Source organism: Macadamia integrifolia, chromosome 13, assembly GCF_013358625.1.
Source record: "Macadamia integrifolia cultivar HAES 741 chromosome 13, SCU_Mint_v3, whole genome shotgun sequence".
Lineage (NCBI taxonomy): Eukaryota > Viridiplantae > Streptophyta > Magnoliopsida > Proteales > Proteaceae > Macadamia > Macadamia integrifolia.
The window spans coordinates 9,914,931-9,927,666 of record NC_056569.1 but is presented as its reverse complement, the minus strand read 5'-3'; the positions used below and the strand labels follow the sequence as shown (position 1 = coordinate 9,927,666).

The 12,736-nt window shown below is 38.7% G+C and overlaps 1 protein-coding gene and 1 long non-coding RNA gene across 2 annotated transcripts in view; both read left to right on the top strand.

Moving 5' to 3' along the window:
• LOC122059648 (conserved oligomeric Golgi complex subunit 5) overlaps nucleotides 1-5,762 on the top strand; it is an 18,414-nt gene extending 12,652 nt beyond the window's left edge. Inside the window, exons 2-4 of the mRNA XM_042622570.1 lie at nucleotides 694-1,167; nucleotides 4,267-5,354; nucleotides 5,453-5,762. Of these exons, the coding sequence (XP_042478504.1) occupies nucleotides 694-1,167; nucleotides 4,267-5,211 (1,419 nt within the window). The 3' untranslated portion in view covers nucleotides 5,212-5,354; nucleotides 5,453-5,762. The remainder of the gene's footprint in view (nucleotides 1-693; nucleotides 1,168-4,266; nucleotides 5,355-5,452) is intronic.
• Nucleotides 5,763-11,562: 5,800 nt separating this feature from the next.
• On the top strand, nucleotides 11,563-12,363 carry LOC122058953. The gene is made up of 2 exons (XR_006133992.1): nucleotides 11,563-11,697; nucleotides 11,822-12,363. It is a non-coding gene; the product is annotated as an uncharacterized LOC122058953 (long non-coding RNA).
• The last annotated feature ends 373 nt before the right edge of the window (nucleotides 12,364-12,736 follow it).

The following is a 12,736-nucleotide window of genomic DNA, read 5'->3' as shown; positions in this document are numbered from 1 at the left end:
GTTGCACTGGGTGCATCTCACATACGGATGCCATTAAAATGGAGTAAAAGTCACATATTTGATGAATAATCTTCTTCCAGTTTATGCTCTTTTGAATTTTTTCTATTTCTTTCCTGTGTACGACTTGAATTAGTATTTATGCTATCTTCAAAATTTGGTAGGGTGTAGAAAGTTAGAAACTCCGTATCGCTTGTAAGTTGTTCGACAACTGCATTATCCTTACTTTTTCTTTTGATGTTCCCATATAGAATGAGATATTAGAAAAATGTTTTTCTCAATTGTGACCATTTGATGATCAGGAATCAAGTATTATATTTGCCTTGCACACACCATAAGGCTGATATCTTGCAACATTAAATTGTTACACTTTTATTATTAGTAACTAACAACAATATCTTATTGAATAACATGAAATGAATAATACAACACAAGGCTTGAACACAAGAGTACAGTGGCCTATGCGGCCTCTCAACTAAGACGAAACATAAGGCCCAAACAAAAGAAAACCATTAATTTGAGACTTTGTGACTTGATTTCTATTTCCATAATTTTCTTGTTTCTGGATTCTTTTGTAAAGATCGTTGTTCATGAGAAGATACTGACATGTTATGAGTGTCGAGTGCAAGAGCTTTTCAATTCCCGTGACCATCTCTGCCTTTATGGTTTTGCTAACCTCAACTATTGTTTGTTCAGGAGGGTGATCCAATGTTAACCGATCGAGTTTGGGAAGCTATTGTGAAATCCTTTGCCAACCAAATGAAGTCTGCTTTCTCTACTTCGAGTTTTGTAAAAGAAATCTTTACTCTAGGGTACCCTAAACTCACCTCTATGATTGAAAATCTTCTTGAAACAATTTCACGTGAGACAGATGCCAAAGGGGTTCTACCAGCAATCAGTCTAGAAGGAAGAGATCAGATGGTTGCTACCATTAATATATTCCAGACAGCTTTCTTGACCCTTTGCTTGGGTCGCCTGTCGGATCTTGTTAATAGCGTCTTTCCAGTGTCCAGCCGGGGAAGTGTTCCCTCCAAAGACCAGATCTCAAGAATTGTGCTACGAATTCAAGAGGAGATTGAAGCTGTTAAACTTGATGGGCGCTTGACTCTTCTTGTCTTGCATGAAATTGGCAAAATTCTTATATTGCTAGCAGAAAGAGCTGAATACCAGGTATATTCATCAAATCAGAATCTTATAATTTTCTATAGAATAATGAAAACTTTATCTTCATCTATCATTTTTGGTTTTGGTTCGTTAAAAACCTTGTTTATTTCTTTTCTTTAAGTGGCTCTGGTATATCCTCTTCACTTTTCTTTCTTTTTCTTTGCCCATTTTTCTATTTTGCGTGTAAATTTATAAGCCCATGCTAAGCCCAGGCACAAGTTTTTTTTTTTGGGTAAGAGCTCAGGCACAAGTTACAAACAGACAAATATTAAATTAAATTATTTGTTATGAATTAGAAATTGTCAGATGCATAACTAATACATATGCCAAAATGTTCTTTGCACAAGTCAGATTGGAAAAATAGGAAGTGCTTTCTTTAAGGTCCAGCTGGTTGTGCCATTTCACAACCAAATTCTACTGGTATTACCATCTTATTTTCAGTCTTCATTTCAACCATTCTTAGAAGGTAAAGATTTTTGAATTGACATTCAAATTTTATTTTGCCATGTGGTGAATTCCATCACGCCTGAAACTTGACATGTGAGTAGGGGATGGTGGGCCCTAACTTTCACAAAATTTGTGGTCCACCTGATCTACCACGTGGTAAATATTGGGATGTATGAGGAGCCCTTCCCATGTGGGTTGTGCAGGAAACCAGCACCACATTAAGTTTCACTTTTAATATTTGTGGGTTTAGTCAAAAAAATGATAAATTGGTTAGGAAACCTGTAAACAGAGATTTTAAGACTGTGGGAAGATAGATTCTAGAGATTCGATGTGATTTTATTGTAGAAATGTAAGTGAAATCCATTTATAAGAGGAAAGAGAACATCAAAGAGCAGGTCTCGTTGTAAAATGTCTTATCACCTGATGCATTAGTGTCTGTGGGCATAGAAGACTCTTAAGTGGATGATAGAATTGAGTCTCCTTTTTATCATTTGCCAACGCCACTGTCAACCAACTTCATTGTCTTTCGTTGTTAGGTTTCCTATATCCCCAGTGCTAATGAATTGTGTTAGAGCAAACACCAACTAATACGAAATTAAAAGCCAACGGACCCATATAACACAGAGATTTAACGAGATTCACACACCGATGTGGTGTGCTACGTCCTCGGGCGAAGAAGAAGATGTTTCATATGTAGAAGAGAGATTACACCCAAGCAGCGGTGAGAAAACTCGCCCTGAAACCCTAGCTCGAAAAAACCCCAAATTACAGTGACTTGCTCAACAAGACGAGATAGTACATTATATACTCCTCCAAGTCGCGGGTTGATCCATTGGGTCGCAATTGATCAGGTTGAACCATACGGCCCCGCACCCCCCATACGAGATTAGTGTTGGGCTCCGGGCTTGGGCTTATCGGCCCAACCCCTCTGTTTCCATCACAGATCTCAGAAACCATTCGAGTCCCACCAAAATATGTCGGAGCGGGTCATTCTTCAAAACGGGTCAATAATTCGAGACAAACTTAACAAATTGTATTCACTTAGACCACCTTCTTGACTAACGGGTTTGACACTCTACCCATGATGTGGGAACATTTACAAGCAACCAGGTGCTGCACTGTTGCTGCAGCACATCTATTACAGGGGGGTCGCCTAACTAATCATTGCCTCATTTTGCCTTTCTTTTTTTTTTATTTATTTTTTATTGCATCCATGTGATCATGCAATGAACCGCTTCCATGCACTAAGCATGAGTCGGAAATAAATGAATTTCTGGGATTCATTTCAAATGGTTTGAACAAAATTTCTACCGTACATTGTCAACTTGATTGATCCTCCTCCTATGTGCGGGCGGGGGCAGGGGTTGGCACTTGGCAGGTTTCAAGCAGTGGATTTACATGCCTTATTGCTTATTCCTTTTTATATTGTCTAAAATTGTTGACTTGTAACCTCTGACTGGATTAACCTTGCCCATCTGCAAGTATAAGGAACACCATAAGAAGCTAATGCAGGTATCTATAGAATCCAGTTATTGTTTATGTACTTGGGGTATGATCTTGGTTTAGTGTCATTGTTTAATTTTCTTTTTAAATAATAATGAACCAGCTTAACAAGGTGAACACATGAATCACAATAGGCTGTTAAGCCGGTGGTTTTCTAGACTGAGAACCAAGTAAAAGCCAAGAATAGATTCAATAGGGAAAAATTACACTCATCTTCATTGATTAAAACTGGAATTATGCTTTTAGAATGGAGAATCAGCATACGAGTAAGACTCTAAACCCTATTTGACTCTAATTACTAAATATCACTGCGTATTACCTAATAACCTATTCTAGGGACTGTTTAGGTCCAAAACTGCAAATAATTTTGAAGACAAAAAACTATGATAACCCCCACTTAGCTCATCTTACCAATGCATTATTTTCCTAAATAACAAAAATAATAAAGAAAGACTCATAGTAAATCAACATTTTGTGCCAAAGCAATAAAGAAAGACTTAAGATAAATCAACCTGCTGTGGAGTTCTCCTTTACAACTGACAGCTATCCTTCTTTTCAACTAACAGCTAAGCATGTCAGCTCAATTAGGACTCTTCTCTTGGTTGAATCAATCTATCGACCCTTATGCTACCGGATGGAACTCCAAAACAATGTCTTGGACTGGTTCCTGGATAAGAAGACAAATTTTTCTTTGGGGGAGGGGGATTGCGGGTAGTTGCTGCAATTGCTTCTTGCGCAAGCCTTTTCTCTACCACTGTTGGACTCTTATACTCAGAAATTCCTGTAAACTTGATCCCAAAAAATAAAATAAAACAAAACCCCTCCTGGTAAGATGTCATGTCTGCGGAACACATTACTTTGTCAACCACGCTTCTGATCTCCTATCATGATTATACCTTAGAGAGAGAGAGAGAGAGAGAGGAAAAATTAATAAATAAAAAAAAATAAAAATAAAAATAACTCCCTGAAACAGAAGAAATTGAAGAACTTGTGAACATCCTAATACTGTAAGCTATCAAATGGGAATTATAGCTAGTACCATCGTTTTAATTTGTACTTTTAGTTCACCGAAATAAAAAAGAATTACATTTTTTTTTTTTCTTTTTTGTTGAAAATTCATATGCAAATTAAAATTATTGTGCTTATTGATGACAGATATCTACTGGTCCTGAAGCGCGTCAAGTGACAGGTCCTGCAACTGCATTACAACTTAAAAACTTCACTCTGTGTCAACATCTGCAAGAAATTCATACTCGTGTTTCATCAATTGTATCGGGGCTACCAAATGTTGTTTCAGATGTCTTATCTCCCTCTTTGGGTGCTATATATAGTGTTGCCTTCGATTCTGTGGCATCTTTATTCCAAGCGATGCTTGACCGCCTTGAGGCTTGCATCTTGCAAATTCATGACCAGAACTTTGGGGTGCATGGCATGGATGCTGCCATGGACAATAGTGCATCACCTTACATGGAGGAATTGCAGAAATGTGTGCTTCGTTTCCGTAGTGAATTCCTGTCTAGGTTGTTGCCTTCTACGGCTAATGCCATTGGTGCAGGTGCAGAGAACATATGCACTACACTTGTCAGGAGAATGGCCTCACGGGTTCTGATATTCTTCATCAGGCATGCTGCTCTTGTACGGCCTCTTTCAGAATCAGGGAAGCTTAGGATGGCCAGAGACATGGCTGAACTAGAATTAGCTGTAGGCCAGAACTTGTTCCCGGTACAACAGCTTGGTGCACCTTATCGAGCCCTTCGAGCATTTCGGCCTGTTATCTTCTTGGAAACATCCCAGCTGGGAGCTTCGCCACTTCTTCAAGATCTTCCTCCGAGTGTCATACTTCATCACCTTTATTCTCGAGGTCCGGAAGAGTTGCAGTCACCCATGCAAAGGAATGGACTTACACCTTTGCAGTATTCACTCTGGTTGGATTCACAAGTAGAGGAACAGGTTTGGAAAGGCATCAAAGCAACTCTTGATGATTATGCTGCAAAAGTAAGGGCTCGGGGGGACAAGGAATTCAGCCTTGTATATCCTCTCATGATTCGGTTAGGATCTTTGTTGACAGAAAATGCTCCAGTGTCACAGAAGTATTCATGACCAGCTATTCACACAAGTATGATTTCCGGATTATTTGGCCTTAAGCAGTCCTAGTGTTCTTTTAGGAAGCTGTACCAGATTGTATTGTTAAAGCAGTTTCTGGCTGTTCAACAGACTTTTCTGCCAATGGAACTTGCCAGGAGGTACTTGGTTATCTTCTTCACCTTTTTTTTTTTTCCTTTCAATTTTCTACGCATGCTTGCATTGCTCGAGTTAATTTAATTTTTCTTCATTTTATCAGGTGCTTTTACATCAACTTGGCCTGCAAAGTGAGTAGAGGTTAATTTTGTTTTTCTTCATTTTGTCAAATGCTTTTAAGTCTCCTTGGTCTGCAAAGACAGTCTGCGGCATAGGTTATTAAATTTTGCTGGTCCATACTACAGCTAGTTTTTTTCTTCTTTTTTCTGTTCGTACCAAGTTGTATGCTTTCTTTTCAATCTCTTTCCTTTTGAGCACCATTTCAGTTAAGTAATACTATCACTCATTCAATTTGTACATCTCTGTATACACCATATATACCTCTTATTTCATACCCTATTCCATTTTCTCCATTGTTAACTTGGCTTTTGGTGTATGTGCTGAATGATTTTTGAGTTGCTGTTTCCTTGCTCCTTTCCTCAGAAAATGTTAGAAAACTAAATTAGAGACTCGGACCATACTTCTCGGAGCTGAATTTTAATACTACCTATGATAACCGAAGAAACTTATCTGCCCAGATACCTTGCCATTCCTCCATTATTGCCTATGGAAGGAGTTTATGTTTGCATCATCCAAACAACATAAATGTTTTTTTTTTAATATCCCCAGTATTGTTGATAATTTGATATGATTCTAATACTACTTATAATCAATCCTCGTAGTCTACTACCAGAAGAAAGAAAATCTTAATTTTTGAAGTTTAGACAGTGTTCAGGCTTTAATGATCTAGCCTCATGGGTTAGTTGGCGGTGGAAAACTTTGTCAACTTGAACATTCAGCATGAGAAGGAATTAATTCTACAAATTTACTCTCTAGATAATAAGAAGGACTCCAAGAAGCAGGGGAAATTTTGAATTGTGAAACTAGAATGTCTATTAATCATCCATTCAGTCATTGCTGTGGAAAGAGACGGAGAGAGATTGACTACAGGGATGGCAGAGCAGACACTAGAAGGGTATGCTGTTTTGTTTTGGTCTGGTGCAAATAAGGCAGGGGTAGCTGGAGAATGTATGTCTGAAGAAGTCCCGTGTTCAAGGCAGTCTGAGGATACTTTGGAAGCGTAGTGTCTAATTGGATGAAAGGAAGACAACAGAAAGGGGAGAAGATGGATTCTAACATTGTGGTGTGAATTGTGTGAAACTAAAGGCAAGAGTATTAACATTCCGAAATGGAATAGAACAGTTCTTGACAAAAGAAACCCAAACCCAGTATGGCCATGATATAGACTTGAGTTCTTCAAAAATCGGCTTATAAGGTGAGGGAACCCATTCCGATACCGATGTTGGATCAACCCCTCATGACTGGTATGGAATGATAACAGGCCAGTTTGACGTATGTGCCTGCGCTCTTTGGATGATAAAAAGGAGACTCTTTGGCTTAGCAGATGGAACTCTGAGATAGAAGCCTATTTCTTCTTGAGAGTCCTCAGGGGAACAGAAGCATGGGACTAAGGCCTCATATCAGAGAAAGATTGCCGCAAGGAAAATAAGCCATTACCTCATTCTCTTTGAATTGAATCTATAAAATAGGTCGATAAGAAGCAAAAAGTCCTATATATAACTGAAAGAATCGACCGAACCTTTTTAGGTTCCTGAATGAATATCCCACTTGAACATGTCCGTCTACCATGATTATAGAAACAGACCACTCTGGTTTTGTCGTCAATGTTACTCCTAAAACTAGTGGATCAGTCGTCACAAATTGGCATTAAAATTTTTGATTTATGGAATATAGCCCACTAATCGAAATTTTCTCGGATGACTGTATGGACAACAGTGTAGATTATTAGTAGTTTATCCCATAGCAGGAATTTAGGAACTGGGTTTAACCAACTGTCTATCAAAGTCGGAGACCAAACCGAATAATAGAAAGTGGATTAGTAGTTTTTGGGTGGAAACCCAAACACAGAGAGAGAGAGAGAGAGAGAGAGAGAGAACGTGTTGAATAATTTTTCAATCATATAGATAATTTGTATACAACATTAAGAGAGAAATTAGGTGGGGCAAATGAATGCAGTCTTACTCTCGGCTTTGCAGGAGAGGCTGTTTCCAAGTTTTAAACATATGATCAATATGTCACAAAAGTGCAACTTAATCATTGTACTACTGGATCGCTCACTTGGAAGAACAAAAGATTAAAATATAAAAATTTAGAAGCTACTCATAGGTGGCCACCCGTCATTCAAACCTGTTGCCGGAAAGGGGCTTATGCATTTGTGCTCCTTAGTTAAGATGGTTTTCCTTCACCCTGCAACGTCGAAGGACTGCTCGGGTGAACCTTCTTCCACTTCCCAAAGAAACTGCGAGAATGAGATTTCTTCTCCTCTGTCTGTCCACTGCTACTTTCGCTTCCTTCTTTTTCTGATCTCTTCATACTCTCTTTATGGAGCTTTCGCACAACATATACCTCAGCCAATTGAGCTCCAGCAGAAGACATCTTCGCACAGTTCCAAAGAACTCAAATGCTTCTCAGTTCAAAGCAGATTGGTGCAATTTAGTGTTGGAGAGAGAATACCAATCAAAAGTAATAGCCAATACTATAGGAGCCAAGAAGTTGCAGTACTAGAGAGAGTGAGTGAGTTTAACGGGTTGAGACTTGGGGAGGTTTGGTCTTATTCTTATATAAGTGCTACTTTGCTTGGTGAACAAGCATTGAAGTGGAGCCTTGGGATCAAATTGCCTTGGTGAACAAGTCTTGACTATAATGGCTTTAGGTCAATTTTGGTGGTTTATTTATGTATCCTATTCTTCCAATATCTATTCAACGGCGGCCATAGTGAGGAACAAGAAGTTAATGGCTGAGGAGACACAATAATGTGGTCCTTTCCGGCTTTGTGTGTGTGTGGTCGGCTGTCCCACTGCCGTCATTATTTGCCTTCTTACTAAGTTGGACTCATAATTCATTCCCCAGAGCTTAGTTTTAGTTTTAAATAGGGGTAGGAAATGTGGAATGCTAATTTAAAATTTGGCCGTTGGTATTGTTTTTGCATGTGTTAGTAGTGTATCTAATCCAACAAGGGTAATTTACAATGCCACCCCTTGGAAAATGCCAATATTATAGAGACATCCCATTTTTTACCAAATTTAGATTCGGACCCCCTACTATCAGCCAGTGTTACAGAATATATCATGAATGCTGATGTCAGCTACTATATTTTATTTTAAATACCAAAATGCTCCTTATTACTTAACCCGCCATCCACAACTGAACAACAATATGAGAATCATCTGGATGAAGCGCCTCGACCTCCTTCCTTAATTCCTCCACTACAACATTATGATCGGTGGACAAGCGTTCCGCCAACACTGGAATCCTTCGACCCACGGATGCCTTCCGCCCAAGAACGGCCCTAGAGAATTTTGAGTCTCAAAAGTATGGATTTCGGGTCAAAACCGTTCCAAATCCTCTCCCTTTCAAACCCTCCTCTCTCTTCATCTCTGTTCAGAGAGAGGAATTAGTAAAGAAACCCTCTCCGCCATCTCCCTCTTCTTTCTTCCTTGTCTCTCTCAAGTTTCTTTTCACTGAGCCTCACTCTTCTTCTTCATATCTACTATTATTCCCTTTCTATAATAATGGTTTTTGCTATTTTGCTTCAGGATTTTTGCAATCTCAAGCAGCAGCAACGGTGCCCGTTCTTATAGTGTAATTCTGGGCTTTGCTTCTGGTCCTTCCTTACAGCCTTACTAGAAGCAGAGAGATTCCAGTTCTTCTCCTTAGCTCTTCATCGATTTCTATCTGCTTTTGTCTGCACTCTTCACTATAGAATAGTGTATCCCCTCTATAAACAAATCAATCCATAATACCAATCAATCTAACAGCCCACATCAACAAACGAAAAGGGAAAATCCAATTTTTAAGTAACTACCCCTTCTAATTGAAGCACTGAGGCAAGATGATTTTATTAGCACTGGTAGATGATGATTCCTTGAGAATCCAACTTACATATCTGCAAGAGAAGCCAAACCCTCGTCTTCCTCAATGAAAGTAGGTCTTCTTGTGGTGCCCTCCGTGATTTTCTCTATTAAGAAACTCACAGTTACTGATTCCTTGAGAACTGAAATCCAAATACAAAAAAAGAGAGAGTGAGACACGAAAGAGGTTAGGATGTTTCCCTCATCAACGACAGCCAATCCAGCCCATCTCTCTCTTTCGTACCTACTCTCATCAGTCTTGTAGTAGATGCCAGCAGGATAATATTCCACTTTGGTGCTGCTCTCTTTGGTTGATATTACTGAAGAAGAGAAGAGAGATCATCATCTATCACAAAGAGAGATAGATCCTTGAAGATTTTATTGGATAGAATAGATGGTTGCATCTTTATTACTTAAACCCCTTTTTTCTTACTCGTGGAAAGAGAAGGTTAAGGCTAAGGACCATGGGGTAAGGGGAGGTGTGGATGGAATCTGGTTTCTGGACTCAGGTAACAATCGTTGTTGTTCTCTTCCTCACATAAATTCTCAACTCTCTCTCTCTCTCTCTCTTTACTCTTAGGTTAAAACATTAGTTTTAGTGAATAAGGTATAACAATTATTTTAACTTTTCATTTAACAATGATTGATGGAAGGGGGTCTGAGTCTAATTTGATGAAAGAGAAGGGGTGTCCTTATAATATTGGCATTCTCCAAGGGGTGGCGTTGTAAATTACCCATCAAAACAATAGAGAGGGTTAAGGCCTTGAGGGTTATCTAGAGATTCATAAAGGTAGATTTGGCTGTTGGTATTTTTTTGTATGTGTTACTAATGGAATGTAGTACTTGTTTTAACGTTGATGGAAGAAGCTTCTTCAATGGTGAAACACCAATGGAGAATATTCTCTTTCTCAATATGTAATTATCTCTCAATTCTAAATTGTGAATTTAAAAGAGTGATTAGGGTTTCTCATAATCATCAAATTTATAATTGAGCCTTTTTTAAACCAAATGTTGTGATCAAGATAAGAGATGTGATCTTGATCGGTCATTTTTTCCATTGCTTTAGAAAAAAAAAAAGGGTATAATTTCTTTACAATTTTACATCTGAAATAATATTGATAACTGATTTGAATCAATCGGATATCAATATCGATATAATATGCCCAATTTGGCCATCCAATACGGATACGTAGAGCCAGGATTGTAACTATTTAATCCTTAATTAATAGAATAAAATGCCCGTCGGTTTTACTCCTTGCATCGTGTACTATCTGTTTATAACTGGTAGGGCCCAGTCGATCCAGCCAGTGTGGGCTTTGGATTGACACAATGAGACACCCAAGAATACAGTAAGTACTGGATCTATCTTGGAGATTGGTGAGACGTCCCCCTCAAGAATACGACAAGTACCAGGAGGTTTGGAAGATCCGTGAAGGTGTGTAAACTTTAGTCCTACGTTGCCTAGGGAAATGTTGCTGGACTAATTATTAACCTCTAACTTCCTTAATATGGTACAACGCGATTTAAAACCTTGAGATCGATGGCCTAAAAACCGATAATATTGTGCCAAAGTTAATTGATTGGGGTATTTTGGTCTCCGTTACCGATCCGATATGACCGATAATTAAAACCATGCATATAAGACAATATCGTACCAATGTTAATAGGGCAGGCATTCCACAATAGACTGAACCCCTTAAAAAAACAAGGGGGAAATTACCTAGATCTATTAAATAAGAAAATAGATTACAAAACAATTACTGTTTATTATTTTTATTACGCTTTTTTTATTTTTTGAATCAACTTATTCTGTAATTATTATTTTTAACCTAGTAGATCTAGGAAATTTTGTCACCTCTCATCACCATAGGATTGGAATAAGGAATAGACCCAACAAAAGACATTCCGTTCCCGCGGTGATCGTATAAGCGTCACCATGAGATAGCAGGCGTATGGTTTTTCTTGCTGAAACAGCCTTTAGCAACACGAAACATATTTTTGGACCTTTTTCATATTTGGACGGTCCTTGTGTTAAGACCTGATTCGGATTTTATTTAATTAATTTATTTATTTATTACCTAACCAGTTTGACTTTAAGAAGGGAAAGAAAAAAACTTTAAATGCTCAATAACCACTGAAGCGTGTGACAACTGACAACTGACAACTGACAACGAGGCTTTTAAAAATGGATAAAAATCCTCTATTGTTCTGATCCTCTATTGTTCCATGTTTTGCTAGGTGCAGAGCGCGACACGTGGATGATGCATCATCAACGGTCAAGATTAGATTGGTTTGAAAGGGTTATTAAATCCGGTTTAAGTGGATGATTCGAACCACCATTTTTGAACCGGTCCTTTACCAAACAACTCATTTGCAGGTTTGAATTTCAAATCCCTAAAACCCATTTTTGAATTTCATTCCCCGCTGGTTGCTTTCTCTCTGAGAAACCGTCTCTCTGTCCCTCACTTCACTCGAAGCTCACGAATGGAAATCGCCTGCAGGTTGCCCTCTCTCGCACGACGCGCTCATCTCTCGCTGCTCACAGAGGAGAAACCCTAACGGTGGTTTCTTCTGCTGCTCCCGGTCAAGGTCGAAGCTCACGAAGGGGTTTTTCCCGTAGGCGAAAGGGATTAGTTGTGGTTTCTTCTGCTGCTCCCGGTCAAGGTCGAAGCTCACGAAGGGGTTTTTCCTGTAGGCGAAAGGGATTAGTTGTCTCTCTATCTTGCGAAGGGGATTTTTTGCTAGGTTTGAGTCACTATCGCGCCGAACTTTTTTCTGGGTTTGATTCATTCACTGTTAGTTTTTTTTTTTTTTTTTTTCCTGCTTGGTGTTGTTCTACAACAGAGGTTTCTTGCCACGAAGGGGTTTTTTTTTCCTGCTCTGTCGCGGTCTCCTCCCCTCGTGAAGGTCTCTCTTCCTTCAGAGGTATGTTTCCAGATCTGAACAAGTAATGTAGTGTTGTCATCGTGTTGCGTCTCAGTTGTAAATGTGGATGCTATTGAATATATCAATATGGTTCATATTCCAGATCTGAACAAGTAAATGTGGATGTTGTTGAACATGTCAAGATGGTTGTTTGGTTTTAAAAATTCTATCGGATATTCCTTCTTCTCTATTGTGCCCACATAAGCAGCTGGAGTTCCAATTCCCTAGATATTTTCTTATTCACTCTCTATATCACTCCACATAAGCATTGGCAGAAAATTTTTTTGGCAGAAATTTCATTCGCAGAGTTTTCAAGAGGTAAAATGTGATGCTCCCTTAGTTTTGGTGGAATAAGTGGTTGATTTGTGCTGTTCTCGCATCACCATTTACTATTTCCTATTTTGTTTTTAAATGACAAACATTTGTCTTCAAGGATCATCCTTAGATTGAGCTACTGGTGCTAATTTAGATGATGTATATGTTCTTAAATC